Genomic DNA, 24,204 nt, shown 5'->3' with positions numbered 1-24,204 from the left:
TATTCATGGTTTCATATAGTACCAAATATTTCCACATGAGGGCGGCAATTCAACCCCATTTCAATCTCAACGTCATTGTGTTTAAATAACAAAACAATGTTTCCTAATTTATCTGTACATTTATAAAATAAAAAATATTAATGCAATATAAATTTTCATACAGTATACGGTACAGTACTGCGTTTAATAAAATTTTCATGGTTTTATATAGTACCAAATATTTCCACATGGGGCGGCAATTCAACCCCATTTCAACCCCAACGTCATTTCACAAACTTCTGTTTTTTAATTGATTAAAGGGCATTTTAAGATGAATTCACATTTTATTCTATTAATTGCTTTATATTTGGGCATATTTACACCTATATTTTCAGGATTGACACAATAAGGAAGCCCAATAAAGAACCATGGTTAATTTAATAAGGCTTTGATTGCTATATAAAGGCAATGAGCAGTGGAAGAAATGTAATAACATGGACAACATATTTAATATTTGTACCAAAAGTAATTATATGCTATATCTTAGCATAAAAGTGTGCAGTGGGAGACAAACAAAGCATCACTGAGACGAGTCGTCAGTATTGTGTGTGTTCATGGAGCTGATGTGCTGCAGCAGTTGGTCACAATATTGCGGAGTGCGATGTTTGTCTCTCACAGCCCCCACTTCCTTTTTTAGGAGCTCGGGATGGACCGAGCTGCCTTCCTTCAAAACCTCTGCAAAATTAAAAAAACACAGGTTGTCAATTATGATCATTTAAAAAAAAAAGGATGCAAGTTATTGTGTTACACTGTGCAAAGGTGCGCCCTCTGGTGGGCCACAGCAGCAATGACATAAACAATAGCAGTTTATATGGTTAATTTCATATACATAGATTGCTTTAAAATGAAATATCATACTGGAACTGGCCATCTTACCAAGGACTTGGTCCTGCACGGAGCTGTCAGGGTCATCCAGATGCAGGAGGAGCTGCTGGAAGAGGAACAGCAGATGTGGGCTGCAGAACTCAGGGTTGTAGTTTCCTCCCAGGCTGGACAACCAGAGCGAGAGAACCTTCAGAGCCTCGCGCCGCACCTCCTCGCTGCTGTCGTCCAGACGCTTCAGGACCTCTGTTAGTCACAAAAGAAGCACTCAGAGGTCTGGCAATGGTCACCAAATATCTTTTGAGTGGTACCAGGGTAGATCTTGTTGAGGACATCTTGATGTAGACTAGATCCTACTAGTCTGAGCATGGTGGACAGGGAGCGGCAGGCCAGAAGTCTGCCCATCTGAGATTCCTCATCCAGGGCTGATAGCATCTGAGGACACAGCTTGTCCTCCACTGAGAGCAGCTGCACACGCAAAACATGAAAAAACCACTTGTTTTGCAGCATCTGGTATATAAAGGATCTTTGACTCGTGTTTTTTAAGTACATCCTTCAATACAGCGCTTCTGTCATATAGAAGATCTTTGACTAGAGCTTTGCTGGAGGTTCTTCAAATCAAATCACACGAGTAAAAACAAGTTCTACAGATAAGGTGAACTAAAATAACTCAAACAAAATAAATATACACACATAATTATTCATTCATTCATTCATTCATTTTCTACCGCTTATCCTCACGAGGGTCGCTGGGGGTGCTGGAGCCTACCCCAGCTGTCTTTGGGCGAGATACACCCTGGACTGGTGGCCAGCCAATCACAGGGCACATATAGACAAACAACCATTCACACTCACATTCATACCTATGGACAATTTGGAGTCACCAATTAACCTAGCATGTTTTTGGAATGTGGGAGGAAACCGGAGTACCCGGAGAAAACCCACGCATGCACGGGGAGAACATGCAAACTCCACACGGAGATGGTCGAGGGTGGAATTGAACCCTGCGCGCTAACCACTAATCATCCTGGGTCAAAAGCCAGTCATATGGGTGTATTCTGGACCATTAGAAAGGAGGCGAGCGGCCATGTTTTGTCATATAGACAATCTTTGATGAGTGTGAGATAAGCGAGAGAGATGAGATATTTTTCCCCATGTTTGGTGCTCTTGGGAACACGTCATGAAAAAGTCAATGCAATACATAACTGCAGAGAGTAGCAGGCCTTTATTGTGAGGTGAGGTGTTTATTAGATTTGGATAGAATTGCATGCATTTTATTTTCGGCAAACAACTTATTTTAGGGCTGCACTGTGGTTGAGTGGTTAGCGCGCAGGCCACACAGCTAGGAGACTACAGTTCAGTTCCACCCTCGGCCATCTCTGTGTGGAGTTTGCATGTTCTCCCCATGCATGTGTGGGTTTCCTCCCACATTCCAAAAACATGCTAGGTTAATTGGCGACTCCAAATTGTCCATAGGTATGAATGTGAGTGTGAATGGTTGTTTATCTATATGTGCCCTGTGATTGTATACAACAGTATAGCGTATACAAATATTGGATATTACAATATAACAGTCACTTAAGTCATCATACAGCAACTTCACACTCAAATATACAAACATGTACCAATATGAACATAAAAAAATACTGTTTTGCATCTGAGCAACACATTCAGTGGGGTGCTGCAATGACGTTAGCCCCTCTCTGGGCTCCTCAAATAAAGACACACATCATCAAAAGTATAAGATGCCGATGTATTTACTACACTAAAACGGTCTGAAAGTTTAATGAATGTTAAGGAAAGTTTCCTCCCACATTCCAAAAACATGCTAGGTTAATTAGCGAGTCCAAATTGTCCATAGGTATGAATGTGAGTGTGAATGGTTGTTTGTCTATATGTGCCCTGTGATTGGCTGGCCACCAGTCCAGGGTGTACCCCGCCTCATGCCTGAAGACAGCTGGGATAGGCTCCAGCACCCCCACGACCCTTGTGAGTATAAGCAGTAGAAAATGAATGAATGAAAGTTCTTTTTAAGTATGTCAGCTTTACAGATGCCGGTAAGGACTGCAGCTGTTAAAAATAAAATAGCGGTTGCTATTATTTGACTTGATCCAAAGTGGATTGTCACGAGACGTGATCGGGTTTCGTTAACCGTTAACCCCCTGCCCCCCACCCCGACTCCCAGCTGTTTGCCTGCGAAGCAGACGAGGCGTGCAAGACGCTTTGGTCACGCTGCACACGCGAGGGCAGCCAGATGTGCGTGTACAGTATGTATGCTAAGACGGGGGGGGATGGCGGGGGGGGGGGGGGGGGGGGGGGGGGGGGACAGGTGCGAAGACAGAACAAGAGCCCAGAAACAGTGGGACCATTGTTCCTGGGCAGGACAAAAAGGTATGTGAAGCCGCTCGCCCCCCCTTCCCTCCACGCACACCTGCTGCCCCTACTTTGTGAGACAAGGACATAAAAGATGGCGGCTGATTGGATGACAGATTTGGACTGAAGCTACTTGTAGTTGAAGTCATTATCCAGAACACAGAGCTTATCTGAAGGAGCTCATACATCAAAGAAAAGCAACTCAACCCCAACAAGGGGAGGCGACGGAGGTAAGGAAAAAACCAATACAGGCACTCTGTCTCTGTGTGTGTGTGTGTGTGTACCTGCTGTGGTGCGATGGCGCCTCCGTGCAGGAGTGCCAGCAGGCAACTGAGGGCCGCGGTCCGCAGGGCGGCGGCACACCGGCCTGCTCGCCACACCAGGTTAGGAAGCAGGATGTCAGTCAGGAACTTCGCCGATTGGTCCCGGAAGAGCCTGGAAGAAGATGCTCACAATTACCACCCCATTCAATGAAGCACAGAGTCGGCCATTAAAGTCGGCTTTATCTACCTCTCCATTTGTGTTAAAATACCATGCATGACTTACATATTCTATTTTTAGAAAACCACAACGAGCCGTGAAATTGGAAGCGTAAAGTGTGGCGGTCTTAGTGTGTAATAATGAATTTTGACATGTTGATGACTTCCCTGTCCAGAGAAAGATATTTTAGGGGACTTGCTCGTAAATCACGGCTGGGAATGCCACACTCCTTCCGTTTTCCCACATTTGCTCCAGGAGACAACATGTGTTTATCCTCTATTCTTTTCTTCTGCGTCAATTTTCCACGCTGGCTAAGGCGTTCACACACCCTCTCACACACTAGTTATCCACTTCTATCACTTCTATGCTGTATGTAGCGTTGAACGGCCACTAGAGGGAGACAGAGTGCCATGAATGCAGCCTGCTTTCATGCACTCTGTTGAAGCAGTCATATCATTTCTTTAAGGATGGTGTGAACAGACAAATCATTTACTTTATCACACCTTCATATGTCAAAGTCTTTACTTAGCTTTGGTTACACTTCTTTGAAAACTGGCATGTACTTTCCATCCGCCACCTTCTACTTATAATGGCTGGCTTTATTCAATCCACAAAAAGGCACAAATCCACATGAAACAACCGCGCGTGTGTGTGTCTGTGTGTGTGTGTGTGTGTCTGTTCTGCAGCAGAGATGTCATTATGTCATTTTGGCAAAAGTACAAAGCCGACAGAGATTGCTCCAGGACTATTATTGTCCTCTGCCATAAAGTGTGTGTGTGCACGCTGATGGGATGGATTCATCTCGGGAGATGTGAGGGTCTTTAAATCATGCATGGGAGGATGTGCATGCATCTTGCATCCCCGTTTCACGTACATCTTTAGAAGGTTCAAAATGCCACGGTTAAAAATATTGTACTGCTGTGATCTGTTCAAACGCAAAAAGGAACAAATAAATACATGGCACGTGTTTTTCAATGACGGTGAATGAGAATCAAAACAACAATGGTATGCTTATGTAGGGTTGATAATGTGTGGAAAATGTCAATATTTTTGGTGAGTGCCTTTATTTATTATAATTAACTAATATATTATAACAAATTATTCTAATCCACAGGTATGAATGTGAGTGTGAATGGTTGTTTGTCTATATGTGTGATTAACTGGCGACCAGTCCAGGGTGTACCCCGCCTCTCGCCCAAAGACAGCTGGGATAGGCTCCAGCACCCCCGCGACCCTCGTGAGGAAAAAGCAGTACAAAATGAATGAATGAATGAATTAATAATATATTATAACAAATTATTCTAATCCATATGTATGAATGTGAGTGTGAATGGTTGTTTGTCTATATGTGCCCTGTGATTGGCTGGCCACCAGTCCAGGGTGTACCCCACCTCTTGCCCGAAGACAGCTGGGATAGGCTCCAGCACCCCCGCGACCCTCGTGAGCAAAAAGCGATAGAAAATGAATGAATGAATAATTAACTAATATACTATAACTACATAACTAATTATTCTAATCCATAGGTACGAATGTGAGTGTGAATGGTTGTTTGTCGATATGTGCCCTGTGATTGGCTGGCCACCAGTCCAGTGTGTACCCCGCCTCTCGCCCAAAAACAGCTGGGATAGGCTCCAGCACCCTCCGCGACCCTTGTGAGGAAAAAGCGGTAGAAAATGAATGAATAAATAATTATTCTAATCCATAGGTATGAATGTGAGTGTGAATGGTTGTTTGTCTATATGTGCCCTGTGATTGGCTGGCCACCAGTCCAGGGTGTACCCTGCCTCTTACCCGAAGACAGCTGGAATAGGCTCCAGCACCCCTGCGACCCTTGTGAGGAAAAAGCGGTAGAAAATGAATGAATGAATGAATAATTATTCTAATAAAGATTTAGTTAGATTGGTTTTTTTTTTTTTAATTTGGCCATCCTACTTCATTCCTATATATTTCTCCATAACCTTGAAAAGTCCTGAAGAATATGACATTTTCGCCCGAACAGGTTCATGCGACTTGATGCGACCATCTATCCTTCAATTTAAGGAGTGGAAAGCCCCACAAATCTTAACAGAGCTTTTGGCTACGGCTTTAAAAGTTACTGACATGTCTCCAGGACAACTCCATAAGCGCAGTTTGTCTTTGGGATTGACAGCAGCAGCTGTTGCTGCGAAAAGCTGGAACCCTTTGCGGTGGCCTCAGGCATTCCCTCAGATTAGTGCCGTGAGCCTGGGATGAAGGCTGCACAGCTGAGGGGCTCGGCGGGACCCTGGAGGGCTGAAAAGTAGATCCAGAGGGGAAGAAGCCATAAACAGAAGCCCCTTGAAGGGGGAGGGCCGTGGGGGTCAAGACATCCCCATCACGTCCTGCCTTCGGTAAACGACCGCTGAGGCAGAGCGTGTGTCCTCCTCCAAGTCAGACGTTCAACTCCACGCATCTTAAAGAAGCCAAAGTGACTTCATGGAAATACGCTGCGGTTGCACCTTTCCAATTCTGATGGCTAGTGGGCGGAGTCTTCACTTGCATGTGATGTGAAGTCTAAAAATATACTCTCGGGCGAAAACAACCCCAAACGACCGTGGGAGTTCAACGCTTCAAAGAAGCGTGACAGAGTGATAAAGAGTGGAAAAAACACAGTGGTACCTCAAACCTAAAGAACCAGTACTTTCTAGGTACTATTCATATGCTGTACTAATGTTCTTGGGCATATTTGCCAATATTTGCCAATTATCTCATCGCTGTTATGTTGCTTTTTCATACTTTGAGGGCACACTCACAAACGCACCGGTACATGCACAACAAATGAGTCATATCATTATTGCAATCACTTATTTTCGCCCATTAACGATGCCTCATATAAAGTCCCTGCAGGTGTTTCCAAACTTTTTTTTGGGGGGGGGGGGGGGGGGGGGGGGCGTAATAATAAATACAGAGAAGTATTCAAAATAGCTATGTAGGTGTCATATAATGTACGTATTGTTATTCATGTGATGCTACTCCCTCCAGTTATTTATGATAACCTTCCACAATAGGAATAGAAGGAAGAAAATACAGTCTTGTATTACAAAGTGATGGCACACTGGTAGAGGTTTTGGATATGACATGCTATGCAATTCCTCAAACGGTTCCTAAACAATTCCTAAAACACTTCCAATTCCTAAATCACTTGATTCATTTCACGCTTCAGCTATTTCCATAAGCTTGTCAGGTTCGGCTTTCGGTTGTCTACTTTGTAAGTATGCGTTGTGAACGAATCAAGACGGCTCTTTGAAATTAATGACAGTAGCTGGCTCACTGGGAGACGATTATTTTTTTTCCCTAAAGGCAAATGTCATTGGTCAAGATGTGCAGCGGCATCTTAGCGTCCGCCCTGAGCAGGGGAGGGGCGGGGTTAAACACATACAGCACCAATGTTGCGACGTTGCTGCTAAATCTGGCAACATTTCAAACACTCTTGGCAATATATATATTTTTTACATTAGTAATTCATTTTAGGGCTGCACGATGGAGGAGTGGTTAGGGCGCAGGCCACACAGCGAGGAGACTAGAGTTCGATTCCACCCTCGGCCATCTATGTGTGGAGTTTGCATGTTCTCTCCATGCATGTGTGCACATTCCAAAAACATGCTAGCTTAATTGGCGACTCCAAATTGTCCATAGGTATGAATGTGAGTGTGAATGGTTGTTTGTCTATATGTGCCCTGTGATTGGCTTGCGCCTCTCGCCCGAAGACAGTTGGATAGGCTCCAGCCCCCTGCAACCCTTGTGAGGATAAGCGGTAGAAAATGAATGAATGAATGAATAATTCATTTTACACAATACACATCATTCATTCATTCAAGAGGCGAGGTACACCCTGGACTGGTTGCCAGCCAATCACAAAGCACATATAGACAAACAACCATTCACACTCACATTCATACCTATGGACAATTTGGAGTCGCCAATTAACCTAGCATGTTTTTGGAATGTGGCAGGAAACCGGAGTACCCGGAGAAAACCCACGCATGCAAACTCCACACAGAGATGGCTGAGGGTGGAATTGAACCCTTGCTATGAGGTCTGCGCGCTAACCACTCGACCGCCGTGCAGCCCACAATACACATCATTTGGTAAGAAATTAATTAAAAACAACAGAAAACCTGAGGAGCTACTTGGGAACCGAGGGAAGCTGTGCCAAAGGAACCGTCTCTTTAAAACTTTGTACAACCATCTAGTTAAGTTGATGCTAAGTTTCAACATTGTACTCTCCAATAGGTTCAATAGGTCACATTTAGCCAAACAACAACAAGTTGACTACAGAGGATCCACCGTGTCAAAGCATCTAAGTTTGATGTACATAAAACATGAGAAATGGTCTATTATGGGCTGTTTCCATGACTCAGTATGTGTGTGTGTGTGTGAGATTTCTAACCCCTGGGAATCCAGCGTGTTGCCTCCGTCCAGCAGCAGCTTTGCCAGCATGGTGAAGATGCTCATCCTCATTTCCTGGTCTCTGTCTGGCTGGAGGCAGGAATGCAGCAATGGCATCAACTGGCTCACAAACTCTCCAATAGCGGGCCCTATAACACGCACAAACACACACTCTTGTTGACCTTTAATGTATCCAGGCTGCAAAGTTACTTATCTATCATCACTATACCTCAATAAAGGATTTCCATTTCACCATCATCGTATAGAAGATCCTTGTAAAGATCTCTGCAGGCTTGGCGGTGGTGTCATATAATCATATTTCTTACTGACATGAGCTCTTCACCTGCTTTGTGCGTTTCGCATGCAACAAACGACACATTGTGTGTCCTCCCGTATGAAAACAGCTTCTTTGTTCTATACTGGAAAAACCTTCCTCATTTTCATTACTGCATCTTCTCAAGTTTGCAAGCTCTTGAATGCCCTTTGGCGAACAAGACAAGGCCAAAACACTCACAGGATATTTTGTGGTGCATTGACTAAAGGTTATTGAGACATCAATGGAGTGGTGAGACAGTGACACACACACACACACACACACACTGAGGAAATGAGACATAAAAAGGTCCTTGTGTCACACAGTGTTTCCAAACAAGTGTCCATTACAGGAAAAGTGAGACTCTCACACGACAAGTATTCCCAGTTGCACCATTGCCCACACACACACGCTATGTTTACATTGCTATATTTAGCCCTTACATGTGTGTGTCATGCCTGATAAGCGCAGGTGCCATGTTCAATAGCACAAGCGACAGAAGAGACGGCGGATATCCTGAGTGGGTTCAATGGGTGGACGTTTGACAAGAGGAGAAACGGCAGACAGGAACGTTTGAATCAAGGTCGGAACGGTACAGGTCATTCTTTGTTTACGTCGCATTGCACAGGATACGAGATCGCTGCAGGGATATAGGAGACGGCCGCCGCTAGCAGAGCAAGCTATCGAGCCAACGGGTTAGTCTCTTCAATTCCCTTATTCTAAACTGAAAATGTTTCAAAACGAGCGGGAAAGGACAAAAAAAAAAACAAAAACGAATTCTTACCACTTCCACACAGAATGAGAGGAAAACATTTTTTTCCACACATGATCTTAGCTGTGTCGGCCAGGCTCTGCTGGCTTAGTCGCCAGACTCCATGCAGGGTGACTCATAACTAGTGACCACAATGCTACATATAACTTGTCTTTCAGTATGTTTTGATTAATAATAATGCTCAGTCAACCTCAAAACAGAGATCATTTATTTTTTGAAAAAAATATAAAATTTAATAATAATAAATTATTTAAACAAATAAAAATTTAAAATTTATAAATTAAATTAATTTCTGGGGATCACAATAGATGAAAACATGAGCTGGAAACCTCATATTACAAATATACAACATAAGGTGGCCAGAAATATTTAAATATTGAACAAAGCAAAAAATATGAAACACTTATATGCTAGGACTACGTTAAAAAGCCATAGCATTTCAGTATGTGGAATCAAACTATGGAATGGATTGAGTAAGGAACTCTAACAATGCACGACGATGAGCCAATTCAAGAAACAATACAAGCAGTTGATGTTTGCTAAATACAAGGATGAAGAGTCTTGAACCAGTCATGACGTGCTATATACGTATATCACTGTATTGACAGTTACTATGGTACCCATTATGTCATTGTATGGTCATATCACCTCGTACTTCGGTACGGGACTAATAAAAAAAAAAAACAAAAAAAACAAACTTAAACCATATTCGGAAAGCAGGAAGTGAACAAATGTAACAGTTACTGATTGTAAAAGTACCAGATGGAGGGGTAGGATTTAATAAGCTTTGCTTCTTCCTACTCCTTTTGGACATATGAAACTGTGAACGGATTATGTAATCTGATGCATGTTCAAATGAAATAAAACCATTACCATAAAAATTTATCATAAAAAAAATATTTTTTGAAAAATTGCAATAAAGTGAAGAAGCGATATTTGAACCGAGATATAGCTAGGGACGACTGTATATTGCTCTTATTTTTCATTTAAAAACCAAACAAGCAGGAAGACAAGCTAAAGAAAATTAGCATGTTTCCCATGTGTAACATGATGTAGCATCCTTGTGTGACGTGACTGTGTACTCTGTGTACTCACAATATTTACATAGCTGATGCGGGAATGGCGGCACGGCGGTCGAGTGGTTAGCGCGCAGACCTCACAGCTAGGAGACCAGGGTCCAATTTTCTCCGGGTACTCCGGTTTCCTCCCACATTCCAAAAACATGCTAGGTTAATTGGCGACTCCAAATTGTCCATAGATATGAATGTGAGTGTGAATGGTTGTTTGTCTATATGTGCCCTGTGATTGGCTGGTGACCAGTCCAGGGTGTACCCCGCCTCTCGCCCGAAGACAGCTGGGATAGGCTCCAGCACCCCCGCAACCCAAATGCGGAAAAGCGGTAGAAAATGAATGAATGAATGAATGCGGGAATGACTATCCCTCCCTGGTGAGGTACCGTAGGCTTAGTGGAAACACGGCTATCATTACTGTTGAGGAAGGAGCCAAGTCCCGGGCCAAATGGGGGAAATAAAACATTTACCAAAAAGCGACCGGTGTCCTTCCAGCTGAGCACACTTGAAGGATATAAGAGGCTCTTGTCTCCGATAAACAGATGAGTTGCAGGAAGAGCTGATGAGCAAGCAGAAAGATCCGAGTCTGCTTCCAACCAATTGTTCCACAGACTGCCCCGAAAACGTGCACATCAAACACACACAGTTTTAGCCTCAAAAAGACATCCTGGCTATGAATCCTGGAGGGCTTAGTGCGGCATTCAAATGCACAAATGAAAAGTCACACACACACACACACACACACACACACACACACAATAGGCTTTCAAAGTGGCCTTGATCCAAGGGAAGGTCAAGAGCAGGCGGCGGTTGAGTCGTTTGATGTCCTGACCCGTGTTGGGATCCCAGTGCGAGTGGACTGGTTGGTTAGTGGTGTGTGTGTGTGTTTGCATGGGGATTAACTGGGGCACCCAGCTGCCTGCTCAATTAGAAAGAGAGGGGGGGAAAGGTGGGAGGAGATGCAGATGAAAGTGTGGCACAAGGAGGTGCTGATGATGGGAGGATTAGATGGCATAGAGGGACCTAAGCGAAGGTCTCGGCGCCATAGAAGGGGGCGGCGGTCAGCGCTACTTAACCCCTAAAACACACACAGTGATTTAGGCCCCTGCTGAAACGCACTGGCAAGCTGGACTGAGGGAAAATGTCAATAAGCCAACTGGTGCTAATGACAGCCTTCTGATTGTGTAACCTTGAAGATTTCTTCCAGGATGACTGACAGGCATTCGTCTCACGCTTGTATACCGCTATAAATCTCCTCCTGCGGATGCAAGGAAGGCCGTGTTTTTCTTTCAAATGAGAGAATGTGTTCTGTTGCTTTGACAGCTGCAGGGTTTGATGCGCTGCCTCCATGATGGATCATGTGCGAACAGCTAAATGTTTAAAACATGATGTAAGGGGCTTGTGTCTCAACTTGTTTCGGGGAAAAGGGCACCCAGTGAAGTCATGCTTAATAAAACATTAACAGGATTCTACGTTTTCTCCACTGTGCTTCTGGAAATGACCATCAGACAACGTTCTCACCTGATTGCACCACGATGATGTGCATTTGCAGCCTGTGTGGGGTGTAACTGGACCAGGTGTTCACAGAGGCAGACAGCCAGTCCAGCAGCTGGCCCATGTGCTGCCTGTAGAGCTCTGTCACAGAGCCCAGACCCTGGACCTTGCATAAGCTCTGTACACTCTCCAGGGCCTGAGGGAGACACATGAAAGGGCTGAAAAGACTAACATGACAAGTGACATTGCAATTTGTGCATTAAATCATGTAGAAATAGAAAAAGAACAAACAGAGCAAGAGATTTATTTAAGTGTAGAGTTCTCAAGGGTGCTGGGAAATGCTTGAATTTGAGATAAATTATTGATTAAGAAAAAACACAAATGCCTTTAAAACCTTAAAATTGTGGTCCTTGGTGATGACAGCACAATTTTCAACATCATTAGAGACTTCTTGTCATGAAATAACAACCCTAGAGCAGTAAACTTATAGTCCTTGGTGATGACAGCTACTTGGTTGCAGATCCGACCATGATGACCATTGAAGTGAGTGCATAGAAAACTTCTAAATACAAATTTCAATCATTAGAGACTTCTTGACATGAAATAACACCCCTATAGCAGTAAACCCATGGTCCTTGGTCATGGCGGCTACTTGGTTGCAGACCTGACCATGATGACCATTAAAGTGAGAGCATAGAAAACTTCTAAATACAATTTTCAACATCATTAGAGACCTCTTGACATGAAATAACACCCCTATAGCAGTAAACTCATGGTCCTTGGTCATGGCGGCTACTTGGTTGCAGACCTGACCATGATGACCGTTGAAGTGAGACCATGGAAAACTTCTATGTACAATTTTCAACATCATTAGAGACTTCTTGACATGAAATAACACCCCTATAGCAGTAAACTTGCGGTCCTTGGTCATGGCGGCTACTTGGTTGCAGAGCTGACCATTAAAGTGAGAGCACAGAAAACTTTTAAATACAATTTTCAACATCATTAGAGACCTCTTGACATGAAATAACACCCCTACAGCAGTAAACTCATAGTCCTTGGTCATGGCGGTTACTTGGTTCCATGAAGACCATTGAAGTGAGAGCATAGAAAACTTCTAAATACAATTTTCAACATCATTAGAGACTTCTTGACATGAAATAACACCCCTATAGTCACATTTACACTCCTATTACCCAATACAGTAGATATAATAAGAGGAAATAAGACATAAATAAGACTTGTGCTCATGTGTGTTGTTGTTGTAAATGCTATAAATGTGCTATGTCAATACATCAAATTTTCAGAGTTGAATTTTAACTTTCCGTGGGTTACGGCTGAAACTGTAGCCAGTGTTAGGGACGCGCAATTTTACAATAATCGGGGTCTCGACCCACCGTCACCCAGGCATTTTTACATGTGAAGACCTGCTCTCAAATAGACTTCTAATCCAGCCTAATAAGGCTATCAAAAATAGCATTAAAGTAAAAACAAAGCTACAAATGGTGATTAATTATGACGTATTATTTTAAAAACCCTGCTGACAGCCTTAATGTAAATCCATGGGAAAAACAACACATCAGACATGGCAAGGTCATCCTACACATAAAACCCACTTAGAAACAGGCGTGACACGCACACAGGATGTCAAATAAAGCGAAGGAAACCGACCCAAACACACACGCTAGTGATCTAAGGAAAAAAAGACAGGAAGTAAATAATTAGTAGACCTTTAGGGCACATCAGTCCCGCCATAGTCCCTCAGGGATGAAGAAGGATGGAGACAAACCCTGAGCTGTCCACTGATGGGAAACTTTGCCCTATTTTTATGGGAAATGTCTTTTTCTTTTCCTTTGGGCCCACCAATGCTTTCCTATTATTCATAATCCATTCATGTCGCTCCGTTTTTCGCCACGTCGCCATCCGAACATGCAGACTGATGTAAACACGTGTCGGTGGCTTATGTGGTGTCTGCACGGTAAATCCCTGCAGACTGACCTCATTTGTCACAGTTCCTGTCTGCGTCTTGAGAATGAACACATGAATTCTTATGACTCGAGGAGACCAGACGGGATGACACACACCTGCTAAGAAACACACTCTTTCCCGAATTGGGTTGTTTTTTTTTTTTTTGCCTTCTGTTTGTCCGCCTCGCCTTTCACCCACCTCCTTTCACCTAAGACTGAATTTAAAAGTTCCATTCCAAAGGTGCAATTTCAGCACCCCGTTGGCTAAGTGGGTAATTATACTGTTTGTCATGCCCACTTTGAAGCTGGGCATTCCTGACATAGCTGCCTTGCATCATAAAACCTGCTTTCTAATGAAACGCACAGGTTTATTTTCTCACCTTCTCGCTGATGCGAGGCTCAGCGGCGAGGCTCTGGACGGTGACCAGCACCTGCAGTAGCTGCAGGCTGACCGAACCGCAGTCGGAATCACACTGACGCAGCAGTACATCCACGCAGGCCAGCAATTGCTCCAAGTACACAACCTGGTGGGAGAAAAAAAAAAGTGAGAGGAGGAGGTAATGTTGTGTAATACTGAGAAGGCAGCCATCCATCTATCCATCTGTCCATCTCCATGCCATGTCATGTTTGTTCCAAAATCCTGCCGCTCAACTTTAATTCGCATGTTATCGCTGCCTTTCCACCTTGATGGTTGTTTACTCCTAGTCTGTCATTAGGGCTAAACGGTGGTGACTGTGCAAGTGTTGTGATGAGGAGATGGTGAGAGGTACACTTGTTGACCTTGGCAATTTGCAGGAGCAATCACTGGCACGTGTCTGCAGGAAAAACAAGTTAAGTAGAGATGCTGAGCAGCTGGAAATGAAATATAAAACGCCTATACACACCTGTATGATCCCATGAGAATCAATGGAAGAGAATTTACAAAGAACAATGCTAGTTTTTTTTTACTTTTAAACATCATAATTCATTCATTCATTTTCTACCGCTTTTTCCTCACGAGGGTCGCGGGGGGTGCTGGAGCCTATCCCAGCTGTCTTCGGTACACCCTGGACTGGTGGCCAGCCAATCACAGGGCACATATAGACAAACAACCATTCACACTCACATTCATACCTATGGACAATTTGGAGTTGCTAATTAACCTAGCATGTTTTTGGAATGTGGGAGGAAACCGGAGTACCCGGAGAAAACCCACGCATGCACAGGGAGAACATACAGAGCTGGCCGAGGGTGGAATTGAACCCTGGTCTCCTAGCTATGAGGTCTGCGCGCTAAGCACTTGACCGCCGTGCCGCCCTAAACATCATAATAAGACACCAAAATAGAAGTTTTGGGCAGGGGTGGGCAAATTGTGGCTTGCGGGCCACATTAGGCCCTTCAAGTCTTACTCCGGACCACTGGAAATGTTCAAATTACTTTTTTTTTTTTAAACCTTAAACAATGAATGCAGAGTCTCAGCACACCTGAAGATTCACAGGTGCGTAGGAAGCAGGCGTAGCCAACAAAGTGTTCAAAATAAGGTTCCCGCACACTGTGTCGCTCTCATTCATCAGTTTCTATTCAGGTAACGTTTCGGTCCGTTTGACCTTCATCAGACATATTAAATCACATCTCTTCATATATATTTATATATATATGTCCCCAATGGGTGCAGTCAACCAATCCGAAGACTTAGGGGGCGACCTGTTGTGATAATATAATATATTATATATAAATAATATATACTAATATATAATATAAATAATATATATAAATTAAATTATATTAAAATGTATATTTTACATAATAATATAAATTAAATATGTTAAAAATTGATTAACATATAATATAAATTAAATTATATTTTAAAAATATTTTTTTACATATAATAATATAAATTAAATTATATGTTTAAAAAATCAATGAAGTTTTTAAAACATATAATAATATAAATTGAATTATATTAAAAACATTTTTTTACATATAATAATATAAATCAAATTATATGTTAAAAAAAATCATATTATGTGAAAACCTTTTAACCGAATGTTATTGCCCTTCGACAGGTGATATTCATCAAAACAGGTCGCCCCCCCAAGTCCTTGGATTAGTTGACTGCACCCGTCGGGGTCATGTATATATGTGTGCAGGGCAGAGATGTGATTTAATATGTCTGATGAAGGTCAAACGGACCGAAACGTTACCTGAATAAACTGATGAATGAGAGCGATACAGTGTGCGGGAACCTTCTTTTGAAACCTTAAACAATGAAACTGTACCTGGCAACATGACTTTCACTGCTATTGTGGCACACTTGAACAAGACAACACGTCCACACATGACGACCAATGCACCATCAAACAGTTAACAGGAAGTTTCCTGATCACTGGGACTTTGCTGAGCCTTGGCTGGTGGGCTGATCGCTCTCGGCAGTGTTGGCATTGCAATTGTTTGAAGCTACTTTTTCTCCTATCAAATTGTACACATTATTTGAGACTCTTAGCATTATTTCACAGCTAGAAGAAAATAATTTCTGTAGACTTGTCCTTGGGAAAAAGGGTCGCTCTGAACAGCGGCATAAAAAATGAGTTGGTTCAAAGAAAAAAGTGCTATCTTATAAGCTGTGCATTTGATCTAGATGTGTTTACCTGGAAATAAAAGCTTCAAAGTTGCTTTCTGGCCTCATATATGAGCAAAAATAAAGAAATGTTCCAATATTTGTGTCTCATTCAATCAAACAATACAGAACAGTGAACATGCAGACCGACAGTGATCTTACACACATTCCAACATGCATGTTATACTATGGAGACAGAAAACAACCATTAGAAATGCAGGGAGAGCGAAAGACAGCGGAAAAATCGGTGTGGGGTAATAACTAGTTGGACACCTGGAGCCAAGGGAGCTACACCTGGTTTCATTGGCCTGGACGGGCTCCTGCAGGGGCCTCATTACAGACTGTGTGCATCTGTCCACCACTGGATACATCAATTACACACGCGACTCCAGCCGTCGCAGAAACCTAGGGATGCCTCGACTTGGGAGCCCACCCCCCTACTCGCAGCCACTCATGTTGCTATGGCGACAGAAAAATAAACACCGAGCTATCGTTATGCATCATTCAGAGTCGTATGCAGCTGTCATCCGTGACAAATGTTGGCATGTGGCTGATTTATGAATGTTTTGCACAACTCTGTATTGTGATATTGAAATGAAACAGACACTTTTTTTTTTCCCCCTGCGGTCCTGTTAATCTGCTACTTTGCAGTACGTTTAGTATACCTAAACATTCGCTTCCACTCCTGTCACCACGGCAACACACAACAAAATGACTGTCACCGGCGGCCGGGGTGAGGGGCTGTTAATCCTCGGTGGAGTGCCCCTTTAAAAAGGAAAACCATATGCGAATGAAAAGCAAACACAACACAGACGTACCTTACAACTTGCTCGCTTCTTGAAAAGCACCGACTCGCCTTTCATTTGACCTCAAACCCTTAACGGCGAATTCAACTGACCGAGATTATTTTCACAAGGCAAAAGAAAACCCTTTCGCGGAACTAAAGAAAAGAAAACATGGCACATGAAAGAGTCGGTGAGGTTAAATTGTGCAGAAGAATCGTATGTCTCCGGCCATCTTTTTCATCATTTTCCCTTCCTCTGTTCACTTTGAAGACTATTTATACTTCATTTTTGTGACTGTGCCAGTCATATCTCTCTTTGAAATAAGTTATATAAAAAGATTCCTTATAGTGGATGCAATGAACTATTGAATTAAGTCTACTATTGAATGAGAGGTCTCGTCATGTTCTAATATGGCAAGTAACAACAAGTATTTTTGGAGGGACCACTACAGAGCATGCAGGACTCCTCTCATATTGTGTTATTGCAAAAGTTAAGTGGGTCAATTCCCTCCTTCCTGAGCCGCTTTGCAGGTGCTCTTCCACACGGCAACACGAGCCAAGAGGAGACGGATGGGCATCCAAGCCGAGAGGAGAGGAAACAGAGGTCTGCCTCCATCTGTGACCGTCCTGTCCTGTTCATTCTCCCTCTGCTTGACCTCCAACAAAAGCGACGTGGGAGGACAGAAACGGGTCAAGCGCTGTGCCTCATTTATCATCGGCCTTGACCAGGTCGGTGCGGCGGGCTTGGACGTTTCATGCTAAGCAGTAGTGTAGAATAAAAGGCGACATACACGGGACTACAGTAAACCTCGGATATATCGGATTCAATTGTTCCCACTGGTTTTGTCCGAGATAAGAGAAATCCGTTATATGCGTATACCGGAAAATGTCCGTTTTACGCATATATCGGATTTATATCCGGTATATGCGTAAATCGGATTTTATCCGTTATAAAAAGGCACTTCCTTGACTATGTTTCCAATGTACCTGGACGCGCAGGCAACGCTGCAAACGCTGCAAATGACGTCGTATAGCGGCCTGTCACGATTCGGCGAATCGGAGCGCCACGATGCGGCCATCCGATATATGCGAGGGAAATTTAATGGAAATGCATTGGAACGGGACTGGAGATTTTGTCCGAAATAGGCGAAATCCGTTATAAAAAATCCGATATATGCAATGAATTTTTATTGGAAATGCATTACAGAAAAATTGGTTCTTTTTTATCTGTCCGTTGTGAGCGAATTTCCGATATATCCGAGTCCGATATATCCGAGGTTTACTGTATAAAGGAAAGAAAAGCACAAAGACTGTGTACTGCTTTACACACAGGAAGAGGTCGGAGCAACCATGGATTTTGTGATTTGCTATCTCGGGGAGACATTCCTACAGGTCTCACTTGGAGAGGTGAGTTAGTCAGGGATCACAAAAAAGGGAAAACTATTTGCTCCAAATGGAAAGGAAGTTGAGAAGTCTGTTCCAGGTTTGATGGTCTTTTTCCACTGGAAGCGTGTTATTTTAAGACAAACAACAAAGGCAGCCTTATCTTCTTTTTTTTTCCCCACTGCAGAGTTAAAGAAATGGAACATGTTAAGTTTTGGGAAGCAGATTTTCCATGTGAGCACAAACATGATGATCACAGACTTGAAATATTAGATCTGACAAACATGTGGCCGGTCAAGTCGATTTTGCCAGGTCAGCTTTTTTTTTTTTTGCTGCAGATTTCCTCAACAGCAAACCCGCTGAACTCGCCGTGAACAGAGGTGCTATTGAAAGATCCACTTTTGAAGCGAGGCTGCCTTTAAAGATGAAGCGTCTTATCACAAAACATGTTTACGAGAGAGGAAGGCAAGAAATGTACAGTATCGGTTCCCCCGGTGCCACTGCCAAAAATAAGAGCGTTCAAATCCACTGGGCCAAGCTGACAATGACCTTCTATGACCCTGCCAAAATCACCAAATACGACCTGAATTTAAACAGCTGGTGTATGAGGCAGCTTAACAAGCTGGACTTCTGCTTGATGCTCTACACCCGGACAATGAAACGCTTGTTCTGGCTGTGTGAGCTCCATGGAAGTGCTCTCAGGTGAATAACAAAACAAGGTAAACCACGAGTAGAGCCAAACGGCCCGCATGCTGACCTGCTGATATTCCTGGCAGACGTCAGGCTGGACCAGCGTGTTGGCAATGCGCTGCAGATGTGGTCTTAGGAGAGCTTTGGGGCATCCTCCCAGCACTGCACACAGCACCATGAGGGCGGACCAAGGGTAGGATGAAGAGGATGGGGCCGTCACGTGATCAAGGAGCAATGTGAGGAAGACCTCAGGTGGGACGAAGGTGCCCAACAGTTTTGCAGCAGCCAGGCACTAATGGAGAGACAACAGGAAGTCTTGATGAAGAACCGAATCATTCACTAAATACGTACCGAATCCGGTCAAGACTCACATTGTTGACCACATCCCTCTCAGTGTCGGTACAAGCCCGGTAGAGGAGGACCAGGAGAGGCTGGAGGTGCTGGGTGCTGTGGTCCTCGGCATGGAGCAGCAGCACCGACAGCAGCTGGGAGGTTCTGACCCGGGTGGGAACCAGCCAGTCAGTCAGGTCGTGGGTCACGGCGGGAATAAGTCGCAAGAGGTTCCTTATCACCAACTCTCTGCAGCCCAAACCTGGACGCTCCACTGTGGGGGTGGAGGATCAGACATGTACCCACAAATACTGACTGGTACTTAGTGACGACAGTCTATAAAAAGCACAGCAGAGGTGGCATCTGTAAAGCTGAAATTAACAGCGGAGTTTGGACAGAACGGTTTTACAATTTATTCAATGCTGGACAAAAATGCAAATATTTGAATTCAACTATTTGAATTGAAATTCAGGAAGTCATTTTCATCAAATTTAAATTTTTTAACTGATTATTATTATATATATTATATTATTATTATATCTTATTATTATTTTATTTATTAACTTATTATTTTGATTTATTTACATTTTGAATTAAAAACTTCACTGATGTTTTTTAATGTTATATATTATTCAAAATTCATTCATTTTACCACTTCCTCACAAGGGTCGCGGGGGGTGCTGGAGCCTAGCCCAGCTGTCTTCGGGCGAGAGGCGGGGTCCACCCTGGACTGGTGGCCAGCCAATCACAGGGCACATATAGACAAACAACCATTCACACTCACATTCATACCTATGGACAATTTGGAGTCGCCAATTAACCTAGCATGTTTTTGGAATGTGGGAGGAAACCGGAGTACCCGGAGAAAACCCACGCATGCATGGGGAGAACATGCAAACTCCACACAGAGATGGCCGAGGGTGGAATCGAACCCTGGTCTCCTAGCTGTGAGGTCTTTATTCAAAATTATTTGACTAATTCTAATCTTTCCATAAAGATAAATATAAAGTGTTGTTATATACTGTATTATTATTATTATTATTTGATACGATAGCCCCTACGCTCCAATTAACACTTAACCCAAGTTACCTGGTATTCTCTGCAGGTGAGTGTGAAATTGATTATGATTACGCCCGATGAAATCATATTTTCATTTGTACTCATTTCATATTTTATTAGAACGAGGTTTTATTTTCTGTCTCTTATTGGGTCCAACACTGAGGGAGGGGAAGAGCGGACTGAAGAAAAACAGGGATAAATCAGAGGAGTACACATGGGGGCAAGACAAAACAAGCCCTTTTGTGGTTGCCCGTCTGTGTCGAACAGCGACCTCTGCACACTGGGAGGCCCTGCAGATTTATGATGGCAAGAAAGAAAAAGACCAAAAACACGAGAGGAGAGCCTTTCCTTTCCTGTCCCCAGGCAGAGCTTGTATTTGTGGCAGTATTTGCACAGGCTAAGCTCACACACACACACGCATATATTTAACCTGGCAAGCTGTAATGACCATGTTCTTTTTCACGCTCCGGGGGGAGGGAGTGGGGAGCGTACACGTTTATGTCCAAGCCAACTGCTCGCACATAAAACCTCATCATTTTTACTCTGCGTTATTACCTTGGACGGCTGTAAATAAATGTGATTTAAGGCTGCAACGGTAAGGTTAGCTTAAGCGTAGGAACGTATGAGTGTGCCACAGGTGGATTACATGATTTAAATAAATTCTCTCAGACTGGGGAACCAGCTACCTACCTCCTGATGGGTAAAAGGGAGGAGGAGTGAGGAGAAAGTCCATCTTGTCCTTGAGGTCATCCTCATTCTCCTTCTCCCACTGGGCGCCAACCTGCCGCCATAAATCAGCTGCCAGAAGACTGCAGGAGAAATCTGAGTCAGAACCGAGACTGACGTCGCCCTTGTGATTATACTGTACTGTACACGTCTCAGTTGCAAATAGAGATGTAGCATATTTTTCTCCAAACTAATACTGCTAACTTAGCCGAGTAAAATACATCATGCACATGTAGCATCAAGTAAAAAAATAATCAAGTTAATCCGGAATTTGTCCATAATTTGGGGAAAATAAGCCTCCAAATCACGTAAAACTTAAAGCATGAACCGCTGTCATGCAGGACAAGATGCTGTTCAAGCTTTGAGCATGGCAATGGTAATGGTTTTATTTCATTTGAACATGCATCAGATTACAATTGAATGCATCACATAATCAGTTCACAGTTCCACATGTCCAAAAGGAGTAGGAAGAAGCAAAGCTTATTAAATCCTACCCCTCCATCTGGTACTTTTACAATCAGTAACTGTTACATTTGTTCACTTCCTGCTTTCCTAATATAATTTTGATTTATTTTAATTTTATTTAATTTTTATTAATTTTATTTATTAATTTTTATTTTTTGTCACGTACCGAAGTACGAGGTGATATGACCATACAATGACATAATGGGTACCATAGTAAGTGTCAATATAGTGATATATATAGCATAGCATCATGACTGGTTCAACTGGCTCATCCTTGTATTTAGCAAACATCAACTGCTTGTATTGTTTCTTGAATTGGCTCATTGTTGTGCATTGTTTGAGTTCCTTACTCAATCCATTCCATAGTTTGATTCCACATACTGAAATGCTATGGCTTTTTAACGTAGTCCTAGCATATAAGTGTTTCAAATGTAGTTCTTCCCTGAGATCATATTTCTCCTCTCTTGTAGAGAAGTATTGGATGACATTTTTAAGTAATTGGTTATTTTTAGCCTTATGCATTATTTTAGCTGTTTGAAGATGAACTATATCAGCAAGTTGAAGTATTTGTGATTTTAGAAATAAGGAGTTAGTATGTTCTCTGTAGGCGGCATTATGAATTATCCTTACTGACCTTATTTGCAGTACATTTAGCGAGTCATGGTAAAAGCATGTTTTGCTTTTTCTTTGGCTTTTTCCAACACTGCCATCGAGGTCCCGTCAACCATCAGCTTATCAGCATAGCTCACGTGAGCTCCCTTCCAAAAGTATGACTTTTTCTTTGTTCTTTTTACATCGGTTCACTTCTTTTTACACTTGACAAGAAAGAAAACACATGTGAGGGCATCTGCGACACTATTCCAAGGCATACTCATTCTGAATGTAGAATGTTGCATTATGATTTATGAAAGCGTGCCTCCTTTTTGTCACTCACTAGTCATGATGTGCTATATATATATATATATATATATATATATCACTATTTTGACAGTTACTATGGTACCCATTATGTCATTGTATGGTCATATAACCTCATACTTCGGTACATGACAAAAAAAACTATATTAGGAAAGCAGGAAGTGAACAAATGTAATGGATTTAATAAGGTTTGCTTCTTCCTACTCCTTTTGGACATGTGGAACTGTGAACTGATTATGTGATGCATTCAATTGTAATCTGATGCATGTTCAAATGAAATATTACCATTACCATTAAACAGGGCAAATGTGTTTACCTTATTTCAGGAATCTCATCAGTGATATTACTCAGAAGGAGTGGAATTAACTTGTGGAAATACGAATATCTGTCCCTCAAGTTGAGCAGCCAGTCACCAACGATGACGGTCACAGCTTTTCTCACCTGTGCCATAATAAAAACAAAATAGATGAAGAGGTAATAGATAGCATTATTCAAGTAGCAATGAGAGCATTCGTTGAAACAGAACCTGAGGCGAGTCGTCAAACAGTCTCTGCGCCAGGTGAGACAGGACGTCGTCCACATTTTTCCCGGTGCCGTGCTGAATGACCGCCCCGGTGGCTTCGATGACCGACACCCGTACCTTGGAGTGTTGGTGAGAAATTGTCTGCATGAGCGGCTTGACCAGACTCTCAGCTTGCATGTGGAAGTGTTCTGGAGAACAAATCACAACAAATAATTAGGTGAGTGTTACTTTCAGGCACGTTTTTTAAATAATATTATTTAATTTTATTTAATTGTACAGCGCCCCTGCTGGTAAAGTGAAATAAGAAATTGAACAGCTGATGTGCTCCTACTTGACATATTCCTCACGTGACGATACTGTACATGGAGCATTTCATACCGGAAGTACAACAACCAACCTGGCACACACTTGGCAAAGTTGACAGTACATTTGCAGCTTTCTCTTTTCACATCTGGGAACGGATCCACAATGGTTCTCTGCAGTATGTTGATCATCTCATTCAGATATGGTGCTAACTGCTTCCCGCACACCTCCACCGTCAAAGTCAACATCTCCATAGCCGACAACCGAAGCTCCTCCGCCGGTTCCAGGATCTCTTTCTCCCCGAACCGCTGTGCCATACACGGCATGAGATAAGGCAACGACTGCTGCGGTTCAGGAACATAGCGCATAAACTCACTTATCAACATAATAGCAATTTCTCTGCATCTTTCCATTGGATCTGAGAGACATTTTAGTAGTGGCTTGAGCAGGGCAGAGAAAAGATCTTGTAGGACGACACCGGAGAGCTTTTTATCCACCGTTTCTTTCTTGATGGACTCCAAAGCTCTCTTTCTCGTCGACTTGTTGTCTTCGCTGAGACAGTTTAAATGTCGGGCGAGTCCTCGCAGAACTTCAGAGGAAACATGCTCCTCTGTGGACGCCATTTTTGTTGTGGTCGCGATGGCAACCGGTTGCTTCACGACAAACAAACTGCTGCTTTACGACAGCTTC

General features: G+C 42.9%; 1 protein-coding gene across 1 annotated transcript; it reads right to left on the bottom strand.

Moving 5' to 3' along the window:
* Positions 1-178: 178 nt before the first annotated feature.
* LOC131102799 (dynein axonemal assembly factor 5) lies at positions 179-24,173 on the bottom strand. Its single transcript, XM_058048353.1, has 13 exons — positions 23,609-24,173; positions 23,215-23,399; positions 23,005-23,129; positions 21,270-21,388; positions 19,562-19,794; positions 19,258-19,482; positions 14,118-14,261; positions 11,798-11,966; positions 8,123-8,270; positions 3,519-3,669; positions 1,173-1,329; positions 916-1,107; positions 179-714 (listed from the first exon to the last, which is right to left on the bottom strand). Exons 1-13 carry the CDS (start codon positions 24,135-24,137, stop codon positions 560-562), a joined length of 2,532 nt encoding a protein of 843 aa, XP_057904336.1. The 5' UTR covers positions 24,138-24,173; the 3' UTR covers positions 179-559.
* Between the last annotated feature and the right edge of the window lie 31 nt (positions 24,174-24,204).

The sequence above is a fragment of the Doryrhamphus excisus genome, chromosome 15 (genome assembly GCF_030265055.1).
Source record: "Doryrhamphus excisus isolate RoL2022-K1 chromosome 15, RoL_Dexc_1.0, whole genome shotgun sequence".
NCBI lineage: Eukaryota > Metazoa > Chordata > Actinopteri > Syngnathiformes > Syngnathidae > Doryrhamphus > Doryrhamphus excisus.
The sequence above is the reverse complement of the archived record's forward strand: the minus strand, read 5'-3'. Positions and strand labels throughout refer to the sequence as shown.

Bases quoted from the DNA above. Each gene is read 5' to 3' on its own strand.
- LOC131102799 (XM_058048353.1), bottom strand. From the start codon at position 24,137: ATGGCGTCCACAGAGGAGCATGTTTCCTCTGAAGTTCTGCGAGGACTC. The intron at 19,483-19,561 runs GTGAGTCTTGAC...TCTCTCCATTAG, and splicing joins AGAGGGATGTGGTCAACAAT to TGCCTGGCTGCTGCAAAACT. The intron at 715-915 runs GTAAGATGGCCA...TTAATTTTGCAG, and splicing joins CGTGCAGGACCAAGTCCTTG to AGGTTTTGAAGGAAGGCAGC.